This window comes from Coregonus clupeaformis, chromosome 35 (genome assembly GCF_020615455.1).
Source record: "Coregonus clupeaformis isolate EN_2021a chromosome 35, ASM2061545v1, whole genome shotgun sequence".
Lineage (NCBI taxonomy): Eukaryota > Metazoa > Chordata > Actinopteri > Salmoniformes > Salmonidae > Coregonus > Coregonus clupeaformis.
Window position 1 is genome coordinate 1,769,945 of NC_059226.1, and position 26,104 is coordinate 1,796,048.

General features: G+C 43.6%; 1 protein-coding gene across 1 annotated transcript; it reads left to right on the forward strand.

Annotated features, from left to right (window-relative positions):
• The first annotated feature begins 51 nt into the window (after positions 1-51).
• Positions 52-25,887, forward strand: LOC121550404 (procollagen galactosyltransferase 1). The gene is made up of 12 exons (XM_041862652.2): positions 52-432; positions 13,408-13,518; positions 14,730-14,847; positions 15,571-15,705; positions 15,869-16,073; positions 19,124-19,243; positions 19,541-19,617; positions 20,160-20,266; positions 20,555-20,687; positions 24,010-24,137; positions 24,440-24,646; positions 24,969-25,887. Exons 1-12 carry the CDS (start codon positions 215-217, stop codon positions 25,237-25,239), a joined length of 1,830 nt encoding a protein of 609 aa, XP_041718586.2. The 5' UTR covers positions 52-214; the 3' UTR covers positions 25,240-25,887.
• Positions 25,888-26,104: the final 217 nt, after the last annotated feature.

Sequence of the window (26,104 nt, forward strand, 5' to 3'; positions counted from 1 at the left end):
TGTGTAATTTAGGCCAATCCCCTTTCAACATTGACGGAGATCCCCTTCAATCCTCTGGTTGAATAGAGCCTGAGACTATTTGCAGCGTTGTCACTGAGGTGTTGCGTTTTTGTCGGTGGTGCGAAAAGGCTTCAAGTCTGTGAAATATTTGCTCTTTCTGCATAGTGTGTTTCTTTGTTAGTTTATAATTTGCTTTTTCTCTATTTGCTGTGCGATGCACCGGTACATCTTTCTTCTGTCCACCGCCCTGACGTTACTGTTCTCCGTACCAGCTCAAGGATACTTCCCCGAAGAGCGCTGGAGCCCCGAATCTCCATTTCTTGCCCCGCGGGTCCTCATTGCCCTCGTCTGCCGCAACTCTGAACATTCTCTGCCTTATTTCCTTGGAACTATCGAACGTCTGAATTATCCCAAGGACCGCGTGGCAATTTGGTAAGTGTCTCTCGAACATTCCGTTTACATGTGAGATATGGTCTCTGTTTTATGATGGTATGGATGTGGCAATAATATTAGCTAGCTAACGTTACTGTAACTTACAAGGGCAGGGTGTCATATTCCTCGTTACTGGTCAATTTTATTATTTATAGATGACAGTCAAAAGCAATTTTCCTAGCACCAACCACATTGTATATATGCAAGATCAGAATTACAGCTATCATCACAAAGGTTCTGGAAAGATGAAACCAGGCGAGGGGGGCGCGACTTTCATTGCAGTGAGTCTTTGAAATTATTTAGGGGAAAAGGGGGTAGTCATTTTCCTGCAACGTCACCAGATTCTCGAATTAATTACGTAGAGTGCACTGCATGGTGCATAGTGTTCAATTGAATTGGTCTGATATTTGGCATTTCTGTTGAAGTTGTAGCCACTACTACTAGCCAGGGCCTACGTGGTATTTGATTCACCCATTGGAAACACAGAAAAGATAGAGCCCCCCTCCCTGTAACTAGCAGAGACCTGTCTATCTTCTATTTCTCCTCACCTGGGCCAGGTAGAGTATATCCCCTCTGTCTGCAGGCTATTCACTATTCAGATTTATGAATGTATCGCCCTAAGGCCTAGGCTAAATACTGATCCGTTAGTTCAGCTATTAAACTGAGATGATGACTACAGGAAATGTAGCCACAGGAAATCCCTTGATTGTCCCCCATGATGAGATCGGGGAGGGGACTGTGGATCTTTATATTTTAGCAGTCTAAGTGGGTGGTGGGATTGAGGTCAATTGGAGTTGTACTTGGTATTAACCTCCAGGTCAGATAAGATACTGGGTAGCCTATCGCTACACAGCATTGATGTTGCTTTGAGGTAAACAAATAATAAAATAAACAATGACTTGGAACCTCTGCTATGGTTAGGCTACTACTGATATGGACATATTGTTAGTGAATGAGTTGTGTACAGGCCAATGTGCTTGGACTGAGTGGGACAATGCCATAATTACAATGGAAAACCTCCCGAGTGGCGCAGTGGTCTAAGGCGCTAGCTGTGTCACTAGAGATCCTGGTTCGAATCCAGGCTCTGTCTTAGCCGGCCGCGATCGGGATACCCATGGGGCGGCGCACAATTGGCCCAGCGTCGTCCAGGGTAGGGGAAGGAATGGCCGGCAGCGATGTAGCTCAGTTGGTAGAGCATGGCGTTTGCAACGCCAGGGTTGTGGGTTCAATTACATGAAAAATAATGTATGCACTCACTAACTGTAAGTCGCTCTGGATAAGAGCGTCTGCTAAATGACTAAAATGTAAAAATGTATAAATGAAAATCCTCTCAAACTAGAGTAGCTGACAACATTAGTTTAGATTAACACTCTGTTAATGTAGTTAAATCAATAGCATTCAGTTGGTTTAAAGGGCATGAGTGTGATGTGCAAAAGGTAGCCAAGTAGTTTACTGTCCAATAAAATAAAATGGGGGGGAGAGTAAGGTTCAACCTGCTTGTCCACCTGTGTCTTGTGTGCTACAGTACCAACCCACTGGGCACAGACGTCTATTCAACGTAATTTCATTGAAATTATGTGGAAACAACGTTGATTCAACCCTTGTGCGCCCAGTGGGCCTAAACATAGAATTACATATAGAATCCTTATTAATTTAATAGGATTCCATGGGCCTAATAGTAAAGCTTTGTCATTGAACTTTTAAATGTATTACATTTTAATGTGGCATAAACACAACCAGTCATGAAGTTTTCATCTGATTGTCAAACAATTACTTCAATAGGCTCGTGTAGGCTACCTGCGCACGTTACTCAGGGAGGGGGGAACAATTTTGTAACTGGGGTGCGAAACAATTAATGTTTTGAAGCCTCATTTAAATATTTTTCTACTCATAATTTCCAACATTTGGTAAGCTATTTGTTAGTCAACATATCTATAATTAGATACAGTGCCTTGTAAAAGTATTCATCCCCCTTCGTGTTTTTCCTATTTTGTTGCATTACAACCTGTAATTTAAGTGGATTTTTATTTGGATTTCATGTAATGGACATACACAAATGTCACGCCCTGGCTCTGGGGACTCTTATATGTTGAGCCAGGGTGTGGATTTTCTATGTTTTGTTTTCTATGTTTTTGGTTCTAGTTCGTTTTGATCTATGTTGGCCAGGGTGGTTCCCAATCAGAGACAGCTGTAGCTCGTTGTCTCTGATTGGGGACCATACTTAGGCAGCCTGTTTGGCACTAGTATTTTGTGGGATCTTGTTCCGTAAGGTTTTGTGTATAACGTAGGACTTCACGTATCGTTTCGTTTGTTGTTTTGGTTCGTGTGTGTACTAAATAAAGAATGTACGCTTATCACGCTGCGCCTTGGTCCGCTTCATCTGTCGACGATCGTGACAACAAAATAGTCAAAATTGGTGAAGTGAAATATAAACTTGTTTCAAAAAATAAAATAACGGAAAAGTGGTGCGTGCATATGTATTCACACCCTTTGCTATGAAGCCCCTAAATAAGATCTGGTGCAACCAATTACCTTCAGAAGTCACATAATTAGTTAAATAAAGTCCACCTGTGTGCAATCCAAAGAAGATCAGCATGTCCTTACCTAGTACATATTACAAGTATAACATTGAATTTATTTTCATTAATTTTTTACAGAAGCAGTAACATATTTACTGTCAACTGGAGTATAGCCTAAGCCCACATATCCACAACAGTTAGGCTAGTATATTGAAAGACTAGTCTAGCCGGAACGCCGTGGTATATTGTGACCTCACTACACTGTGGCCCATTCATGGAGGTAGGCCTAAAGTAGATGAGTGAAGATCATTTTAGAGCATTCCAATACTCTCCAGCCCGTCCCCAGCCCCAGCCAAGCAGACCGCTTGTGCTTCAGAGCCTCATACCCAGGTGTAGGGTGACTGTTTGAACATGTTGTTTGGGTGTAAATGGTGAAGCCCATCCCCCCTTCCCCTCCTCCCTTCCCCAGTGCCCCACCCTCCCCTCCAGCCAGCCGCTGGTAAACAGATGTTTTCAGAACCTAGGGCTAGATCTCCATTTGCCACTTCCTATTTTGGTTCAGGTCCAGCAGTATGAAGGGGTGAAAGTAAGCTGGTAGGCTCTGGCACAGAGTACAGGCAAAATAAATAGTGGGGGTATGGCATACTGGTAAAACATGAGCCTCTCACACTAATTAAAACATACATTCCAAGAAAAAAAGGACGCGTGGTATTTTGTTTAGATGTGTTTGTAAGCCCATTAAGTCACATCTGTGCTTTTCCCTAACAGTTTCCTATGTTAAAAACATGGTTAATGTTCTGTCATAAACACATAGCTATGTTATAAGCACGGCCTTACAGTAACAAAACAGTTTTGCACTTGGATTTCCATAATAGGCTTAAGGACATTTCACTGTAACATCAATGTTTTGTCAGCTCATGTTGAGATAGCAACATGCTCCAGACCATTTTTGTATAGATCCAGCTATATGCCTCAGATCCTAAATGAATGGAAAATGTCATTATTGGAGTTGAAGCATAGGCCTATCTGGATCTACACAACCAATGGCTTGGGCAGAATGACAGTGTAGGCTACCCCTGCATACGGTTTCTGAAGAGCGGAGGAGCGGATTTCGACTGTACACAAGACTTGGAGAGGCCTGGATGTGTAATCGGGAGTTTGATGAGTATGTAGGTAAATCTTGGACAGCTAGAGTGAGGAGACGGGAGAGAACAAACTTAGCAAGGAGCTGCAGTGTTCTCACAGACCAGTGTGACATCAGCACTCCAGCACCCTACTCCACACTGAGAAGATAGAACCTGCTTTGGCTGCTTGCCATCAGGACTGGAGAACTACAAGCTGTGCTGTCAGTGAAACTGTTGTGCCTAGAGGTTTAGGCCATACCACCACTCCGACTCTGTTGCCTGCCTAGGCACTATTCTGCATGATTTGGATAGGTTAAGGCTAAGCAATATGGGGAGGAGCTCCTCACTTGGGCCCCTCCTCCCTTGGGCCCCATCCAGAAACAGCCCCTAGCCCCTAACCCCTAGGCACTGATCTGGAAGAATTTGACAGGAAGGCCTGCAGACTAAACATGAAGATAGTTAGCTCCTCCTTGCCCTCTGCTTACAGTATAGCCTACCTAGCCAATCCTCTCAGAGCTACTTGCCTAGAGGAGATGGGGGATAGGGATTGTCTCTTGACAGGGCCTAGGGCTCAGGAGGAGTGATGGGTGTTGTCATGTTGTAACTAGAGAACGACCAATATGGATTTTTTAGGGCCAATACCGATTTTTGGGGGTCAATATTTTAGGCCAATATGCAATATCATTAAATTTTAACATTTTGATGACAAACATTTTGATGTATATTTGTTTAATTGCATCAATTTAAAAATCACATAATACATTTGACTTTGTTTTTACCAATCTAACTACATAACAACATTATTTTATTTACCAATCTAACTACATAACAACAAATTTATTTGAATGGTAAATCTCTTGATAACCTGGGTAAATTAAGATGGCAAAGGCCTACTCACAATACAGGTGAATGCATATTCAATAGGAGTGTGTGCATGCATTGAGTTATTGAGCTTGTTTTGGCTGATCAGTGGAGTTTATTTATGGTGTTACAGATGACAAAATCTGTTTGCCTTCCATTTGGGACTAATATTAGCCTACAACTGATCAGAGATGGGCAGTATTTCTGTTACATGTATTTGAAATACGTATTTTAATTACTTCTGAGTATTTTGTCATTTGAATTACACTGTGCTGAACTACACTCCAATGTATTTTCAAAATACAAAATACTTTTCTATAAATATTTTTTATAGCAGTTCACATTTTGTTGGCCCCCTTTCACCCTGCATTGGTCTCAGAAGTCTGATACACTATGGTGTGATACGAACGTCTGCTAAATGAACTAAATGTATATGTAACATTTTTTGTTGAGGGAGAAAGTACTTGATACAATTGTGATATGTTGTGTCACCTAGCATTCGGAAAGTATTCAGACCCCTTGACTTTTTCCACATTTTGTCACGTTACAGCCTTATTCTAAAATGGATTAAAGGATTTTTTCCCTCGTCAATCTACACACAATACCCCATAATGACAAAGCGAAAACTGTTTTTTAGAAATAGTTGCTAATTTATTAAAAATAAAAAACATTTACGTAAGTAAATGGGATGTAGCTCAGTTGGTAGAGCATGGCGTTTGCAACGCCAAGGTTGTGGGTTCGATTCCCACGGGGGGCCAGTATAAAAAAAGAACAAATAAAAAATATAATGTATGCACTCACTAACTGTAAGTCGCTCTGGATAAGAGCGTCTGCTAAATGACTAAAATGTAAATGTAAAATGTAAGTACTTACATAAGTATTCAGACCCTTTGCCAAGACAACGCAGCAGTGGCTTTGGGACAAGTCTCTGAATGTCCTTGAGTGGCCCAGCCAGAGCCCGGACTTGAACCCGATCTAACATCTCTGGAGAGACCTGAAAATAGCTGTGCAGTGACACTCCCCATCCATAAGTCGCTCTGGAGAAGAGTGCTAAATGACTAAAATGTAAAAATGAACAATTGCAAAGCATGCTGAGTATTATTCTAATGAGCTCTGCCCTGAAACAAGGCCAATAATAATACCCAGTGTGCTTTGCAGTTCATTTTGGTATGTTCTGTTGACATATACACTACCGTTCAAAAGTTTGGGGTCACTTAGAAATGTCCTTGTCCTCAACTGGCAGCTTCATTAAATAGTAACCGCAAAACACCAGTCTCAACGTCAAAAGTGAAGAAGCGATTCCGGGATGCTGACCTTCAGAGTTGCAAAGAAAAAGCCATATCTCAGACTGGCCAATAAAAACAAACGATTAAGATGGGCAAAAGAACACAGACACTGAACTTTTTCTTTACAACTCTGCCTTGAAGGTCAGCATCCCGGAGTCGCCTCTTCACTGTTGCGGGTACTATTTAATAAAGCTGCCAGTTGAGGACCTGTGAGGCGTCTGTTTCTTTAACTAGACACTCTAATGTATTTGTCCTCTTGCTCAGTTGTGCACCGGGGTCTCCCACTCCTCTTTCTATTCTGGTTAGAGCCAGTTTGAGCTGTTCTGTGAAGGGAGTAGTACACAGCGTTGTACGAGATCTTCCGTTTCTTGGCAATTTCTCGCATGGAATAGCCTTCATTTCTCAGAACAAGAATAGACTGACGAGTTTCAGAAGAAAGTTATTTGTTACTTGCCATTTTGATCCTGTAATCGAACCCACAATTGCTGATGCTCCAGATACTCAACTAGTCTCAAGAAGGCCAGTTTTATTTGCTTCTTTAATCAGCACAACAGTTTTCAGCTGTGCTAACATAATGTTCAATTAGTCTTTTAAAATGATAAACTTGGATTAGCAAACACAACGTGCCACTGGAACACAGGACTGATGGTTGCTGAAAATGGGCCTCTGTACGCCTATGTAGATATTCCATAAAGAATCAGCCGTTTCCAGTTACAATAACCGTTTACAACATTAACAATGTCTACACCGTATTTCTGATCAATTTGAAGTTATTTTAATGGACAAAAAAATTGCTTTTCTTTCGAAAACAAGGACATTTCTAAGTGACCCCAAACTTTTGATCCAGAGTGATTTGCTCAACTAAATCAAATCAAATCAAATTTTATTGGCCACATGCGCCGAATAAAACAGGTGCAGACATTACAGTGAAATGCTTACTTACAGCCCTTAACCAACAGTGCATTCATTTTTAATTAAAAAGTAAAATAAAACAACAACAAAAAAGTGTTGAGAAAAAAAGAGCAGAAGTAAAATAAAATAACAGTAGGGAGGCTATATATAAAGGGGGTACGGTGCAGAGTCAATGTGCGGGGGGCACCCGACTAGTTGAGGTAGTTTAAGTAATATGTACATGTGGGTAGAGTTAAAGTTACTATGCATAAATAATTAACAGAGTAGCAGCAGCATAAAAAGATGGGGTGGGGGGTGGGGGGGCAGTGCAAATAGTCCGGGTAGCCATGATTAGCTGTTCAGGAGTCTTATGGCTTGGGGGTAGAAGCTGTTGAGAAGTCTTTTGGACCTAGACTTGGCACTCCGGTACCGCTTGCCGTGCGGTAGCAGAGAGAACAGTCTATGACTAGGGTGGCTGGAGTCTTTGACAATTTTGAGGGCCTTCCTCTGACACCGCCTGGTATAGAGGTCCTGGATGGCAGGAAGCTTGGCCCCAGTGATGTACTGGGCCGTACGCACTACCCTCTTTAGTGCCTTGCGGTCGGAGGCCAAGCAGTTGCCATACCAGGCGGTGATGCAACCAGTCAGGTTGCTCTCGATGGTGCAGCTGTAGAATTATTTGAGGATCTGAGGACCCATGCCAAATCTTTTCAGTCTCCTGAGGGGGAATAGGCTTTGTCGTGCCCTCTTCACGACTGTCTTGGTGTGTTTGGACCATGATAGTTCGTTGGTGATGTGGACACCAAGGAACTTGAAGCTCTCAACCTGTTCCAATATGAGAATGGGGGCGCGCTCAGTCCTCTTGTTTTTCCTGTAGTCCACAATCATCTCCTTTGTCTTGGTCACGTTGAGGGAGAGGTTGTTATCCTGGCACCACACGGCCAGGTCTCTGACCTCCTCCCTATAGGCTGTCTCATCGTTGTCGGTGATCAGGCCTACCACTGTTGTGTCGTCAGCAAACTTAATGGTGGTGTTGGAGTCGTGCCTGGCCATGCAGTCATGGGTGAACAGGGAGTACAGGAGGGGACTGAGCACGCACCCCTGAGGGGCCCCGTGTTGAGGATCAGTGTGGCAGATGTGTTGTTACCTACCCTTACCACCTGGGGGGGCCCGTCAGGAAGTCCAGGATCCAGTTGCAGAGGGAGGTGTTTAGTCCCAGGATCCTTAGCTTAGTGATGAGCTTTGAGGGCATTATGGTGTTGAATGCTGAGCTGTAGTCAATGAATAGCATTCTCACGTAGGTGTTCCTCTTGTCCAGGTGGGAAAGGGCAGTGTGGAGTGCAATAGAGATTGCATCATCTGTGGATCTGTTGGGGCGGTATGCAAATTGGAGTGGGTCTAGGGTTTCTGGGATAATGGTGTTGATGTGAGCCATGACCAGCCTTTCAAAGCACTTCATGGCTACAGACGTCAGTGCTACGGGTCGGTAGTAATTTAGGCAGGTTAACTAAGGTAGATGAACAACAACATATCACAGTCATAGCAAGAAGAACGTTTTTGTAACCGTTACTGAGAATGTTGTTGCTGTTCGGGCCAGCAACTTGCAAATGTATTTTAAAATACAAAAACCATGTATTTTAATTAAATACATTACAAAATACATGTTTTTTGTAGTTTATTTTGATACATTGATCTTTATGGTATTTTGTATCTGTATGTTGTAATTGTAATTTTTGTCCAACATTTGCATAGAAGCATCATTTCAGCATGTCACGCCTGTATGGAAGGACATCATTATAGGCACTGCTCTTAGTTTGAGAATTTAAAATAACATCTATTCAATGCAAATGGGTCCATCGTAAAATTATGATTTGTGATCACGGATGCTTATGAAACTAGGATTTTATGTCATTTTCCATGATCGGGAAAATATATTTTTTCCAGCTGTCAGGAGCATCTCTAAACAACTCAAATGCCAGCATGAAATTCGAAACAACTCAATTGGCTATTTCAGCTATCTGTTAAGAAATGGGCTGGTTGTAAACTTGATCCTACTGCTACGATTGGATAGAGCGAGGCTGTAACTCCGCTCCCTTTTACATCTCCTGATATCTCTCTCCATTGCTCATACACTACATGGCCAAAAGTATGGGGACACCCTTTCAAATTAGTGGATTCGGCTATTTCCGCTACACCTGTTGCTGACATGTGTATAAAATCGAGCACACAGCCATGCAATCTCCATAGACAAACACTGGCAGTAGAATGGCCCATACTGAAGAGCTCACTGACTTTCAGTTTGTCAAATTTCTGCCATGCTAGAGCTGCCCCGGTCAACTGTAAGTGCTGTTATTGTGAAGTGGAAACGTCTAGGAGCAACAACGGCTCAGCCGCGAAGTGTTAGGCCACACAAGCTCACAGAACGGGACCGCGGAGTACTGAAGCGCGTAAAAATAGTCTGTCCTCGGTTGCAAAACTCACTACCGTGTTCCAAACTGCCTCTGGAAGCAACGTCAGCACAATAACTGTTCGTCGGGAGCTTCATGAAATGGGTTTCCATGGCCGAGCAGCCGCACACAAGCCTAAAATCACCATGTGCAATTCCAAGCGTCTGCTGGACTGGTGTAAAGCTCGCTGCCATTGGACTCTGGGGCAATGGAAACGCGTTCTCTGGAGTGATGAATCGCGCTTCACCATCTGGCAGTCCAACGGACAAATCTGGGTTTGGCGGATGCCTAGAGAACGCTACCTGCCCCAATGCATAATGCCAACTGTAAAGTTTGGTGGAGGAGGAATAATGGTCTAGGGCGGTTTTTCATGGTTTGGGCTAGGCCCCTTAGTTCCAGTGAAAGGAAATCGTAACGCTACAGCATACAATGACATTCTAGACAATTCTGTGCTTCCAACTTTTATGGCAATAGTTTGGGGAAGGCCTTTTCCTGTTTCAGGGTGACAATGCCCCCGTGTACAAATTGAGGTCCATACAGAAATGGTTTGTCAAGATCGGTGTGGAAGAACTTGACTGGCCTGCACAGAGCCCTGACCTCAACTCCATCTAACACCTTTGGGATGAATTGGAACGCAGACTGCGAGCCAGGCCTAATCGCCCAACATCAGTGCCTGACCTCACTAATGCTCTTGTGGCTGAATGGAAGCAAGTCCCCGCAACAATGTTCCAACATCTAGTGGAAAGCCTTCCCAGAAGAGTGGAGGCTGTTATAGCAGCAAAGGGGGGACCAACTCCATATTAATGCCCATGATTTCGGAAAGAGATGTTCGATGAGCAGGTGTCCACATACTTTTGGTCATGTAGTGTATCACTTGGTGCAGAACTAGCTCAATGGCGATGACATTTGCTACCAAGCCATAAATGTGCATAATATCTAACAATGAGAGCGAAGGTAGGAAAAACTATGAAACGACGATGCACGTCAATATACGGATACGATTGCGGCTGGTCAGATCAGCAAACCAGTAAATAGCTAACGTTACTGTCAAGTTGCGTCAATTCAAATCTGGTATAGGAACAAAAAGAGGTCAATACACGTCTTCTAAGATAGACTAGTATTTTAATTAATGCAAACACTTGAATGGTAAATATGATGTTCGTATATACTGGCCCACTGAAACACCACGCAGGGCAGACAGAGAACTGAGCTATCGTTATAAGTTCTTCTTTAAATACTCTGACAGAGATAGTTCCCGCTCCCTGCTGGGCCTGTCAGAATAGAGGCTGGGTGTGGTTTAAACTTACCCAACCTATCGTTGGCGCTCAGGCTGGTCCCAGACCCTTGGCGCTTCACTGTTGCCGGGCATTAGTTGTTATCTTTACAACTTGTCTCGAGTCAGCAACCTCAGACATAGTTTGTTCTTCTTCATTGTAGCAGTACACATGTCCTTGAGCAGTTTAACAAAGAGGCAGTGTTTGTGTGTGTGTGAGTCACAAGCCTATCTCAGCCTACCCCCTAACGGTTCCTCACATTAATCACAGCTTGTTATGTTAAACAATCTATATCAGTACAGCACAAACCTATTATGTTTAATCATTAATGCATTCTTTCTAAGCTAGGCATCACATCTAGTTGTAAGAGAATAGATCCCCACATTACTCAGCAAGTCAGATGGCTCGTTTTGCCGAAAATGGTGCATGTAGCTAGCTAGCCACATTGGCTATTAGCTCCCATCTGATATCTTAGCACCATGTTTATCTAGCCAGCTAGAGAGCAATAGTAATGGCGTCTTTTTGTAGGCACTAGCTCTGCCATAGTTCGTTGGACAAAGCGTATGAGAAAATGAATGGAGTTTTTGTAGTTTTTTTTTAAATAAACGCCAGAAATAAGGTTTCTGGTAAACACAGGCTTAGGAGATCTTATACATTTTGTTCTATGAGACCATTTTCATCAGCTAACGTCACGTTTTGTGAATTGTGTAATAAAAAAGCACATAAAGGCCATAAGGCTTTATAATTCATAAAGGTCATGTTAACTGACTGATATTATTTCATTGAACAAAACGTATAATATCTCCTAAGCCTGTGTTAACCTCAGGGTTCAGATCTAGAAGCACGGTTTTTGACTGCTCCTACAGCTTTGCATATGTACTACAGTTTAACTGATGCCCTGGCCCAAAAAGACAATTTCCATACACCGCCGCATAGAGAAGTCAGATTTGAAAATTCCTAATAAGACACTTTAGTCATCGCCTTTGTGCACAAAACATCCATTGAATTATTCAAATAATTGTCACTGAGGCCAATTGTTTTTCATCACTCACAGGCGAAGATATTACAATTGTATATTTATCCAATGTCTGACCTGTTTTTGGATGACGTGATGACGTCGTCGCTTCTCGCGCTGCTCTCTGTGCGCACTGAGCGCTAGTGTGCATGTGATGTTGGTCCGTATTAACCGGATGCAACCCAGATATAGACGGTCCATGAATCGGCGTATGCGTGAGTAGGTTACCTTATTATTAGTGAATTAACAAAAATAATTTGATTTTGGTCACTGTGTCATTTCACCCATTTCATCCATTTCTCAATACTGCACTTTTCTGTTGGAGAATGAGCTAGCTTGCTGCTTCTGATTTTCCCAGCTAAACATTTGCATTGTGCAGTGCATGTGGCTCAGGCAGTGAGTGGTGGCTGGCATAGCTGCAGTTTTGCTATGCAGAGGGACTATCAGCAAAGCCGATAGAGATGGGCCAATAGCCGGTAGACTAGAAAAGGCCGGCCTCCCGAGTGGCGCAGCGGTCTAAGGCACTACATCGCAGTGCTAGAGGCGTCACTACAGATCCGGGTTCGATCCCGGGCTGTGTCGCAGCCGGCCGCAACCAGGAGACCCATGAGGTGGCGCACAATTGGACCAGCGGTTTGGCCGGCTGGGATGTCCTTGTCCCATCGCGCTCTAGCGACTCCTTGTGGCGGCCGGGCGCATGCACACTGACTTCGGTTGCCAGCTGTACAGTGTTTCCTCCGACACATTGGTGCGGTTGGCTTCCGGGTTAAGCGAGCAGTGTGTCAAGAAGCAGTGCGGCTTGGTGGGGCCGTGTTTCGGAAGACGCATGGCTCTCGACCTTCGCCTCTCCCGAGTCCGTAGGGGAGTTGCAGCAATGGGACAAGACTGTAACTACCAATTGGATATCACGAAAAAGGGGTAAAAAGTACAAAATAAAAAAATTAAATAAAGACTAGAAAAGGGCAATATCGGCTGATATATCGGCTCAGCTGATTATCAGTCGTTCTCTAGTTGTAACAGGATCCCCTGTTCCTATTCACATAGACAGAAAGAAGGAAGAGCTTGACGACGTGGTTTGAGGTGGAACCTCCGCAGAATGGAATCAGGCACGCAAACTGTCAGTGTGGCACAATAACTCTCTCAAACACACACACACACACACACACACAGTCCTTCTTTTCAGTAGCTACTAACCATAAAGTTTCACTTCCCCAGCATTCTTGCTTATTTAGTATATGTTCTTCTATTTAGTAACACGGCAAGGATGTGTGATGGATATTAGAGCTGCTATGGTATGGGTGTACAACATGCTTGTATGGAATTCAATGCTGGAGACAGTATCCCACAGCTCCTGACAATAGACCACAATGAAGTGAACACTGAAGTACTGTCATCTGAGCCCTGATATGATCTTTCATGTTCACTGTGTCTACTTTACTCAGGTCTACTTCCAATTCCACGTCTCCTATAAACGTGTTACCCTTAAACTGTTGACCGGAAAAGGAAAATATGAATCATACCTGTAATAATAATGTGTCTCTGTCTCCGTGTTGCACAGGGTAGCGACGGACCACAATGTGGACAACACTACAGCCATCCTGCGTGACTGGCTCGTCAAGGTCCAAAAGCTCTACCACTATGTGGAGTGGAGGCCGCAGGAGGAGCCCACGTGAGTTCCTCTCATGTTCACTTTATAAACTGTGTGTGTTTCTGTATCTATCTGTGTTATTTATACAGGAGAGTTAACACTTTACATTTATAAGTCATTTATAGATGGTTAATATGTGATTTATAAACTACATATTAACTAATAATTACAAATTACGTATAAACCCTTAATATCCTCCTTAAAGACACCTTAATGTGTAGTGTTACGGAGAGGCACCTTCATGTAAAGTGTTACGGAGAGGCACCTTCATGTAAAGTGTTACGGAGAGGCACCTTCATGTAAAGTGTTACGGAGAGGCACCTTAATGTAAAGTGTTACGGAGAGGCACCTTAATGTAAAGTGTTACGGAGAGGCACCTTCATGTAAAGTGTTACGGAGAGGCACCTTCATGTAAAGTGTTACGGAGAGGCACCTTAATGTAAAGTGTTACGGAGAGGCACCTTCATGTAAAGTGTTACGGAGAGGCACCTTCTTGTAAAGTGTTACGGAGAGGCACCTTAATGTAAAGTGTTACGGAGAGGCACCTTAATGTAAAGTGTTACGGAGAGGCACCTTAATGTAAAGTGTTACGGAGAGGCACCTTAAAGCGGCAATCAGTGGTAAAAACAATAACAAAGCGTCCTCCCCTCCCCTGTTTCGGTATAAAGCTGAGGGATGGGACTGGAGAAATATAACCACTCAAATGTATAGACAGAGCTATGGATGCAAGGACTGACCATTCATTATATCAACATTATAGTTTTAACCATGTCGTGAGACTATATAGTGTTACATTTGCTTTGTGTACAAACATTGGAGTAAAACAAGCTTATATTTTGGGTTCTGATGGTGTACAACTGTTGAACTAAGCTAACCATTGATTCTTGAAGAATATAGGCTAATTTATAAATGCCTCATATTTATAAATTAGCCTATATTCCACAAGAATCAATGGGTAAGCCTACATATCATTAATTCATTAATTTATAAGTCCAAAAAGTGATGTTGCAACTGCTGATTGCCCCTTTAATGTAAAGTGATACAAAGAGGCACCTGAATGTAACGTGTCACTGGAGAGGCACCTGAATGTAACGTGTCACTGGAGAGGCACCTGAATGTAACGTGTCACTGGAGAGGCACCTGAATGTAAAGTGTTACAGAGAGGCACCTTGCTGTAATTGTTCCCAGAGAGGAGGTACTGAATGTCCTGTTTGTTTATGTTTGTCACTCAGAGAGTACCAGGATGCAGACAGCCCGAAGCAGTGGACCAACCTCCGCTACGCACACGTGATGAAGCTGCGGCAGGCAGCACTGGACTCCGCGAGAGAGATGTGGGCAGACTACTTCATGGTACTTCTTTCTCCAGTCTCCATGACGACCCCACCCTCTTTTACAGATAAACAGGGTGCATCCCAAACGGCACCCTATTCCCTACATAGTGCACTACTTTTGACCAGTGGGCCCTGTCTTTCTCCACGACGTCCCGCCCTATTTTACAGAGACGCAGAGTTCTCCTTTTTTAGAACAATAAAGCAATAAGAGAACAGCAGGACTCATGTTTTCTTATCTCACTTCTGGTTTAGAGTAAACCAATTCATCTGGCTTGGTGATACTATTTACCATTCTGGAACAAACCTGGCAGAATCTTAAATATGACAGCTTTGAGTTCTATTCTTTCACCCCTAAGTGTAGACACATTGTCCAGGACTGGCAGGGGTATAATTTTGGGATGGCGTGAAAACGCAGATGAGGTAGTTTTGTTCTTTAAATGTGCTTGTTGTCTTCAGTAATGTTGTGCAATTAGAACTGGGTTAAAATAGAGCAGCTAAAGTTTATGAAAGAAAACAAATACTATTTGAACCCAGGTCTGTGGCCAATGCTGCCTCCTCATTCTAACACTGATTCTGGTGGCTGGACCGCTACAATGACATTGTTTACTATTGTCTCTAGAGAGGTTTGATGTTGCAGAGTGATGTTTAAAGCTGGAAGAGGATAAAGTGTCTCACTGTTCCCTCTCCCTTCCTTTGCTCAGTTCCATCACACTCACACGCTCTTCCACTCTCCCCTGTCTAGGTGGTGGACTGTGATAACCTATTGACCAATCCTAATGTGCTGTGGAAGCTCATCAAGGAGAACAAGACCATTGTAGCTCCCATGTTAGAGTCCCGTGCAGCCTACTCCAACTTCTGGTGTGGCATGACCTCCCAGGTACGGTACTCTATTTGTGTGGGTGGGTGTGTGTGCATGCGTGCGTGTCCTCCCAGATACTTTGCGTGCATTAAAGCGAGAGCACAATCACCTTGATTGAAACGCTTAGAAGTGCTCATCGTATTCTAAACCCTTCTCCCTCGTCTCTCTCTTCCTCCTCCAGGGTTACTATAAGCGCACCCCGGCTTACATCCCTATGAGAAAGCAGGTGCGTAAGGGATGCTTCGCGGTTCCCATGGTGCACTCCACCTTCCTGATTGACCTGAGGAAGGAGTCGTCACGCCAGCTGGCCTTCCACCCCCCTCACCCAGACTACAGCTGGGCCTTCGATGACATCATTGTCTTCGCCTTCTCCGCTCGCATGGCAGGTACTGTTAACATGTTTACTCTCTTCTGTCCTGTTTAGTAGCTTTCATATACAATACAGCATGATAATGATTTGGTACACTTCATTGTGTTTGCCATCTACGCTCGCATGGCAGGTAGGTCTACTGCTGTTATTCTGTTCACATGGCAGGTAGGCCTACTGTTATTCTGTTTTACATGGCAGGTAGGCCTACTGCTGTTATTCTGTTTACATGGCAGGTAGGCCTACTGTTATTCTGTTTTACATGGCAGGTAGGCCTACTGCTGTTATTCTGTTTTACATGGCAGCTAGGCCTACTGCTGGTATTCTGTTTTACATGGCAGCTAGGCCTACTGCTGGTATTCTGTTTTACATGGCAGGTAGGCCTACTGCTGTTATTCTGTTTTACATGGCAGGTAGGCCTACTGCTGTTATTCTGTTTTACATGGCAGGTAGGTCTACTGCTGTTATTCTGTTTTACATGGCAGGTAGGCCTACTGCGGTTATTCTGTTTTACATGGCAGCTAGGCCTACTGCTGGTATTCTGTTTTACATGGCAGGTAGGCCTACTGTTATTCTGTTTTACATGGCAGGTAGGCCTACTGCTGTTATTCTGTTTTACATGGCAGGTAGGCCTACTGTTATTCTGTTTTACATGGCAGGTAGGCCTACAGCTGTTATTCTGTTTACATGGCAGGTAGGCCTACTGCTGTTATTCTGTTCACATGGCAGGTAGGCCTACTGCTGTTATTCTGTTTACATGGCAGGTAGGCCTACTGTTATTCTGTTTTACATGGCAGGTAGGCCTACTGCTGTTATTCTGTTTTACATGGCATCTAGGCCTACTGCTGGTATTCTGTTTTACATGGCAGCTAGGCCTACTGCTGGTATTCTGTTTTACATGGCAGGTAGGCCTACTGCTGTTATTCTGTTTTACATGGCAGGTAGGCCTACTGCTGTTATTCTGTTTTACATGGCAGGTAGGTCTACTGCTGTTATTCTGTTTTACATGGCAGGTAGGCCTACTGCGGTTATTCTGTTTTACATGGCAGGTAGGCCTACTGCTGGTATTCTGTTTTACATGGCAGGTAGGCCTACTGTTATTCTGTTTTACATGGCAGGTAGGCCTACTGCTGTTATTCTGTTTTACATGGCAGGTAGGCCTACTGTTATTCTGTTTTACATGGCAGGTAGGCCTACTGCTGTTATTCTGTTTACATGGCAGGTAGGCCTACTGCTGTTATTCTGTTCACATGGCAGGTAGGCCTACTGCTGTTATTCTGTTTACATGGCAGGTAGGCCTACTGTTATTCTGTTTTACATGGCAGGTAGGCCTACTGCTGTTATTCTGTTTTACATGACAGCTAGGCCTACTGCTGGTATTCTGTTTTACATGGCAGCTAGGCCTACTGCTGGTATTCTGTTTTACATGGCAGGTAGGCCTACTGCTGTTATTCTGTTCACATGGCAGGTAGTCCTACTGCTGTTATTCTGTTTTACATGGCAGGTAGGCCTACTGCTGTTATTCTGTTTTACATGGCAGGTAGGCCTACTGCTGTTATTCTGTTTTACATGGCAGCTAGGCCTACTGCTGGTATTCTGTTTTACATGGCAGGTAGGCCTACTGTTATTATGTTTTACATGGCAGGTAGGCCTACTGCTGTTATTCTGTTCACATGGCAGGTAGGCCTACTGCTGTTATTCTGTTTTACATGGCAGGTAGGCCTACTACTGTTATTCTGTTCACATGGCAGGTAGGCCTACTGCTGTTATTCTGTTTTACATGGCAGCTAGGCCTACTGCTGGTATTCTGTTTTACATGGCAGGTAGGCCTACTGCTGTTATTCTGTTCACATGGCAGGTAGTCCTACTGCTGTTATTCTGTTTTACATGGCAGGTAGGCCTACTGCTGTTATTCTGTTTTACATGGCAGGTAGGCCTACTGCTGTTATTCTGTTTTACATGGCAGGTAGGCCTACTGCGGTTATTCTGTTTTACATGGCAGCTAGGCCTACTGCTGGTATTCTGTTTTACATGGCAGGTAGGCCTACTGTTATTATGTTTTACATGGCAGGTAGGCCTACTGCTGTTATTCTGTTCACATGGCAGGTAGGCCTACTGCTGTTATTCTGTTTTACATGGCAGGTAGGCCTACTACTGTTATTCTGTTCACATGGCAGCTAGGCCTACTGCTGTTATTCTGTTTTACATGACAGGTAGGCCTACTGCTGTTATTCTGTTTTACATGGCAGGAAAGCCTACTGCTGTTATTCTGTTCACATGGCAGGTAGGCCTACTGCTGTTATTCTGTTTTACATGGCAGGTAGGCCTACTGCTGTTATTCTGTTTTACATGGCAGGTAGGCCTGCTGTTATTCTGTTTTACATGGCAGGTAGGCCTGCTGTTATTCTGTTTTACATGGCAGGTAGGCCTTCTGCTGTTATTCTGTTTTACATGGCAGGTAGGCCTACTGCGGTTATTCTGTTTTACATGGCAGGTAGGCCTACTGCTGTTATTCTGTTTTACATGGCAGATAGGTTTACTGTGGTAATTCAGAATGGCTGCCTTTTAGATCTGAGTTTTCCACAACAGTAATGAATAAGATTATATGGACAGGGAGGACCTGTTTCTAGATCAGCTCTTCGACTCCGAGGCACTTTGTGAATAGGCCGAGGCTACAACTATGTAGTTTTGGCCTCTGCCCCCGTACCGCCCCTCTGGAAACCTCTTTCTCAAATCTAAGGATCTGAGTCACGTTCTGCGCATGTGTTTGTTTTGCTGAATTCCTGGGGGTTTAACGGACAGTGGTGAGTTCCCAGAGTCTGTTTGTTCTAATTCCATCCATGGACATAGTGTATGCTTTGTGTAAGATATCTTAATACACTTTTGCATAAATACATAAGTGTCATGTTTTTGTTTTGAAAGTTGATATTTTGAGGCGTGACACAAATAACCTCATCTACAGTGTGAATAGCCATAGCAAAGCCAAATGTAAATGTTTGTAGAAAACTTGTCGTTAATAACAAACTTCTCTTCTCCCTCTACACTCTACTCTTCCTCCGTCTTCCTCAGATGTGCAGATGTTCCTATGTAACAAAGAGACGTATGGGTATTTCCCTGTGCCACTGCGAGCCCACAACTCCCTGACAGACGAAGCAGACAGTTTCCTGCATTCCTTGTTGGAGGTCAATGGTGAGTGTTATGTCATATTGTCACAGGTCAAAAGGTAGTCGGCTCTCTCATGTCCATACTAGCATATACTAGCATCCGAATGGGCAAAACTGGTTGAAATGACGTCTTTTTGACATCTCACTTGGTTACCACTTAGAATGGATGCTCAATACATTGCTTCATTCTAAGTAGTATGCCAGTGTGGATATCGGAACACAGCTGGAAGTTGGAGCTTTTCGCTCTTCTCTAACTAATGTTACTGGTCGGCATGTGAGAGTTGTTTATCATTCCTATCATTTTTCTCCTTTCTCACGTTAGTGCGGAACCCTCATGTGCTGCCCTCGGAGTACATCCCGGCCCCTAGAAAGATACAAGACAAACTGGGCTTTGATGAGGTGAGGATATGAGCCAGCTCAGAATATGGTTCTGAGTTCCTTATTGACCCCTACACCCTAGGCCCACATTGTCAAATTCTTTCTATGGAGGCCGAGTGTCTGCGGGTTTTCACTCCTCCCTTGTACTTGATTGATCAATTAAGGTCACTGATTAGTTAGGAATGCCCCTAGGTCTTAATTGGACACGATTGAAAGGAAATTAGAAAAATCAGCAGACACTTGGCCCTCCATGGATTGAGTTTGACACCCCTGCCCTAGGCACTCCTGAAGATGTGTAAGGATCTAATGGGTTTAAGCAATAAGGCAATTGCTTCACCATGTCTTCTGGTAGGCTGGGTTGAATTGTCACCACATTTCATACACCTATCAAATTGTTTCCGAGTGTCTAAGCGTAGCTGGCGTTTTGGAATTTATCACTAGAATTCAAAATGTCTCTTTTGTACCCTTCAGCTTTAAATGTCTCCCTCTGTGGGTGTCATGTGGTATTGCATGTATTGACTCACTACCGTACAGTAAGGCCCGTGTATTGCGTGTGTGTGCAGGTGTTCATGATCAACCTAAAGAAACGGACCGACCGGCGGGATCGCATGCTGAGGACTCTGTATGAGCAAGAGATTGCCTGCAAGGTCATTCAAGCGGTAGACGGCAAGTAAGTTGACCCCTTTTTGAAGGCACTCTTCTCTCTGCACGTCATATACTTCATGTAGCGTTACAGATAGACTCAGTGATGGCACATCGTCATACAAAGCAGAAGCTGCCCCATTGTTTATGATGTCTTTAAGCGCTCAAAATGACCCCACTGTTTATGATGTCTTTAAGCGCTCAAAATGACCCCGTTATCTCTCTCTCCCTCTCTATTTGTGTCTCTCTCTTTATCTCTGTCTCTTTCTTTCTCCCTCAACCCCCTCTCTCCTGCCTCTCCCTCTTTCCCCCTCAGAGCAATGAACATCAGTGAGATCAATGCCCTGGGGATCCACATGCTACCAGGCTACAGTGATCCATACCATGGCAGGCCCCTCACCAAGGGAGAGCTGGGCTGCTTCCTCTCACACTACAACATCTGGAAAGAGGTGTGAGCCCTGCAGTTGCAGGCCAGGGTAGTGTTCAGTAGGGAGAAAATGTTTAGAAACAGGGGAGGTACTACCTGAACTTGTCCAATAATAGTTTTGCTACGGTGTGCTCCTAATGAACACAGCAGGGTTGGGCTCAATTCATCATATTATTGAGAATGCCTCAAATTCCAATTCAATTCTTGAATTCAATTTGAATTTAATTTGAATTGAAATAGTAAACCGGATACAGAATTGCAATTCAAATTTGAATTAAACGAAATAGAATTTAATTCAATAAAATTCAAATGCCTCTTCTATTCTACAGTACATCTTGTACATAAAACCTCAAACATGTCATGATATAGAGTACCAGTCAAAAGTTTGGACACACCTACTCATTCCAGGGTTTGTCTTTATTTTTACTATGAAATAACACATATGGAATCATGTAGTAACAAAAAAGTGTTAAACAAATCAATATATATTTTATATTTGAGATTCTTCAAATAGCCACGCTTTGTCTTGATGACAGCTTTGCACACTCTTGGCATTCTCTCAACCAGCTTCACCTGAAATGCTTTTCCAATAGTCTTGAAGGAGTTCATATGCTGAGCACTTGTTGGCTGCTTTCCTTCACTCTGCGGTCCGACTCATCCCAAACCATCTCAATTGGGTTGAGGTCGGGGGATTGTGGAGGCCAGGTCATCTGATGCAGCACTCCATCACTCTCCTTCTTGGTCAAATAGCCCTTACACAGCCTGGAGGTGTGTTGGGTCATTGTCCTGTTGAAAAACAAGTGATAGTCCTACTAAGTGCAAACCAGATGGGATGGCGTATCGCTGCAGAATGATGTGGTAGCCATGCTGGTTAAGTGTGCCTTGAATTCTAAATAAATCACAGACAGTGTCACCAGCAAAGCACCCCCACACCATATCACCTCCTCCTCCATGCTTTACGGTGGGAAATACACATGCGGAGATCATCCGTTCACCCACACCGCGTCTCACAAAGCCACGGCGGTTGGAACCAAAAATCTCTAATTTGGACTCCAGGCCAAAGGACAAATTTGAGAGAAGCTGGTTGAGAGAATGTCAAGAGTGTGCAAAGCCGTCATCAAGGCAAAGGGTGGCTATTTTGACTGGTAGTGTACATGCAGGACAAACTCTTAAAATTAATGTTCAAGGAAAACAAAACCTGTAAGCGAATAACATTGAACAATAACATTGACCTGTATGCAAATAAGTTATTATATTTAATTAATCACTGAAACTTTGTTAAATTTGGGGAAAATACTATATTTCCCAGAATGTATTAGTTTAACCCTCAAGTTGACCCTGAGGCCTTCAAAAAGAAGCCAAATAAATTAAATGGTTGTTGGAAATATAATGAGCTACAGTGGGGGAAAAAAGTATTTAGTCAGCCACCAATTGTGCAAGTTCTCCCACTTAAAAAGATGAGAGAGGCCTGTAATTTTCATCATAGGTACACGTCAACTATGACAGACATATTGAGAATTTTTTTCTCTAGAAAATCACATTGTAGGATTTTTAATGAATTTATTTGCAAATTATGGTGGAAAATAAGTATTTGGTCACCTACAAACAAGCAAGATTTCTGGCTCTCACAGACCTGTAACTTCTTCTTTAAGAGGCTCCTCTGTCCTCCACTCGTTACCTGTATTAATGGCACCTGTTTGAACTTGTTATCAGTATAAAAGACACCTGTCCACAACCTCAAACAGTCACACTCCAAACTCCACTATGGCCAAGACCAAAGAGCTGTCAAAGGACACCAGAAACAAAATTGTAGACCTGCACCAGGCTGGAAAGACTGAATCTGCAATAAGTAAGCAGCTTGGTTTGAAGAAATCAACTGTGGGAGCAATTATTAGGAAATGGAAGACATACAAGACCACTGATAATCTCCCTCGATCTGGGGCTCCACGCAAGATCTCACACCGTGGGGTCAAAATGATCACAAGAACGGTGAGCAAAAATCCCAGAACCACACGGGGGGACCTAGTGAATGACCTGCAGAGAGCTGGGACCAAAGTAACAAAGCCTACCATCAGTAACACACTACGCCGCCAGGGACTCAAATCCTGCAGTGCCTACTGACGTGTCCCCCTGCTTAAGCCAGTACATGTCCAGGCCCGTCTGAAGTTTGCTAGAGTGCATTTGGATGATCCAGAAGAGGATTGGGAGAATGTCATATGGTCAGATGAAACCAAAATAGAACTTTTTGGTAAAAACTCAACTCGTCGTGTTTGGAGGACAAAGAATGCTGAGTTGCATCCAAAGAACACCATACCTACTGTGAAGCATGGGGGTGGAAACATCATGCTTTGGGGCTGTTTTTCTGCAAAGGGACCAGTTCGACTGATCCGTGTAAAGGAAAGAATGAATGGGGCCATGTATTGTGAGAATTTGAGTGAAAACCTCTTTCCATCAGCAAGGGCATTGAAGATGAAACGTGGCTGGGTCTTTCAGCATGACAATGATCCCAAACACACCCCCCGGGCAACGAAGGAGTGGCTTCGTAAGAAGCATTTCAAGGTCCTGGAGTGGCCTAGCCAGTCTCCAGATCTCAACCCCATAGAAAATCTTTGGAGGGAGTTGAAAGTCCGTGTTGCCCAGCGACAGCCCCAAAACATCACTGCTCTAGAGGAGATCTGCATGGAGGAATGGGCCAAAATACCAGCAACAGCGTGTGAAAACCTTGTGAAGACTTACAGAAAACGTTTGACCTGTGTCATTGCCAACAAAGGGTATATAACAAAGTATTGAGAAACTTTTGTTATTGACCAAATACTTATTTTCCACCATAATTTGCAAATAAATTCATAAAAAATCCTACAATGTGATTTTCTGTTTTTTTTTCTTCTCATTTTGTCTGTCATAGTTGACGTGTACCTATGATGAAAATGACAGGCCTCTCTCATCTTTTTAAGTGGGAGAACTTGCACAATTGGTGGCTGACTAAATACTTTTTCCCCCCACTGTATTCTAGTGATATATTCTTTGGTATCTTGAAGTGTGACCTGTCGGATTCAATGAAACTCTCATGTTCTATGACTGAGTGGTATTTCTTTGAATTGCACTGAATTAAATTATACTTCCTGTCAATCAAATTCAACATCCTGTAGGGTGTGGCCTATTCAATTAAAATGTCAACTCATGAGTTGAATGGGAGTCAATTCCAAAATTCTGAATTGAGCCCAACCCTGGAACACAGGCCTGGCTGTCACTCTCAGGTATAGATATAGTCTACGACAGTTTCTTTGCGTCGTCTGAATGTGAGGGTCACTGTTTTCTCTCTGTCTATCTCTGTGTGTGTTCAGATCGCAGAGCGGGGTCTGAAGAGTTCCTTGGTGATCGAGGACGATCTGCGTTTCGAGGTCTTCTTCAAGCGACGCCTGATGAACCTGATGACTGAAGTGGAGAGCCAGGGGCTAGACTGGGACCTGATGTAAGTGTTCGAAAGACTGTATATCATTCACTATACACACTGGATATCCTCTAGTCTAGGTCAGTGAGTCTCAACCTCTGGTCCGGGGACCGGCATTGGTCCCTGGCATGTCGCTGGCCGATCCCTCAGACATATGATACAGTATTTGGTTAGTTCTGAAGTGTTCATTGTAATGTTAGCAGTCCTTTTAAAAGAGTTAAGAACCCCTGTTCTAGCTTGCTGACTCAGCACTTACTGTCTACCCTTCCCATGTGGTGTAAACTTTCTTAATCTTTCTCTTCCCCAACTGTTCTTCCTCCCAGTTATATCGGCAGGAAGAGGATGCAGGTGGACCGCCCTGAGAAGTCCGTGCCCAATATACACAACCTGGTGGAGGCCGACTACTCCTATTGGACGCTGGGCTATATGATGTCATTACAAGGAGCCCAGAAGCTGCTGAGGGCAGAGCCGTTGAAGAGGATATTACCCGTAGATGAGTTCCTCCCTGTCATGTTCAATAAACACCCTGTGTAAGTTTACCCCTATCTGTCGCACGCTTTCTCTCTGTGTCTTTCTGTCGCCTGTCTCTCCAGGTAAATCTCAAAAGTATTTTGAGTCCTCTCTTCTCGCCTCCTTTTCAAAGCAACAGCAGGAAACGAAGGGAGCATCAGAGGAGAAAGATATTCTCTTCCGAAGCTCCCTTCACTCCCCTTCACGGTTTGAGGAGGCGGCGAGGAGAGAAGAGACAAGGAATCAAGGAAAATACTTGAGATTCACCCCTTTTCACCTAGTCCTCTTTTCAATGTATTCCTTGACATCTGTATCTCCTCTCTCTCTTACCTCTCTCTCCAGCACGGACTACATGGAGCAGTTTGAGGAGCGGGACCTGAAGGCCTTCTCGGCCGAGCCTCTGCTAGTGTTCCCCACTCACTATACAGGAGACGCGGGCTACATTAGCGACACGGAGACCTCCGTGGTGTGGGACAACGAGAAGGTGCGTACGGACTGGGACCGGGCCCGCTCGGGGAAGACCCAGGAGCAGGCGGAGATCAGCACCGAGGCCCAGAATTCTGACGTACTCCAGTCACCTCTGGACAGCACAGCCACACGGGATGAACTATGAGAGGAGAGGGGGTGGAGAGGAAGGGGATGGGGTTGGCGATGGAGGATGGATGGAGAGATTTGCTGAAGATTAAGAACCACCATGAGTGATGTGAACCACCATGGGTTTTTTTTAAAGTAGTTTTTGTATGTTTTAGCCCCCTTTCTTTGCATCATTGCAGTGACATGATGTACAGTACGCAGGCACCTGTTTTTGTTTTGTTTTTTAACCAAAGATGACAAGTTAAATAAGGGATTGTTGCATTCTTTTAGCATTCTTTTTCTTCCATTTTCTTTTTAATTTCAGAGATATGTTCGACTCACTTTTTTTTTGCTACATTTACAAGACCCAAATGCAGGGTGGGATCTGCATGTCTACAGTGATCTGGTTGGACTGTCTGTTACATTTCAGTGATGTGATTGGCCTGTGAACTGGAACTTTGTTTCTGATTGGTCACTACCATGCCTCAAGTGCCTTATAGCCTAGTTCATCATGCCAAATCTCACAACTGACCCGAGTAGACCTTGTCACCTCTAGAATTAATAATTAATGTATTAATTGTTAATTAATTAATGTGTGTTTATGTACTATAACAGTGTACTGTAGCAGTCTTTGAAAGGATTGTAAAATACAAGCATCTGCATGCTTTTGGAGATGGCTTTAAGATTATCTTTTTCATTTGTTCATTTTTAAACTATAGGTAGACCTAACATCTTTTGCATCAATTAGAGATTTATGCTTGAAATTTGTGTGCTGCTTCGCAAACGAGTCCCATAGATTTAACGAAACCTCACCAAGGAGCTCAAAGTCATATCATATGACATGTGAGATTAATACCAAAACAGTAGTAATTCAAAAGCAACATCTCCCAAAGTTAATGACTTGG

Excerpts from the sequence above, each read along its gene's own strand:
- LOC121550404 (XM_041862652.2), top strand. The coding sequence starts at position 215 with ATGCACCGGTACATCTTTCTTCTGTCCACCGCCCTGACGTTACTGTTC. Across the intron at positions 13,519-14,729 it reads AGGCCGCAGGAGGAGCCCAC|AGAGTACCAGGATGCAGACA; the intron begins GTGAGTTCCTCT and ends TTTGTCACTCAG. Across the intron at positions 24,138-24,439 it reads GGGCTAGACTGGGACCTGAT|TTATATCGGCAGGAAGAGGA; the intron begins GTAAGTGTTCGA and ends TCTTCCTCCCAG.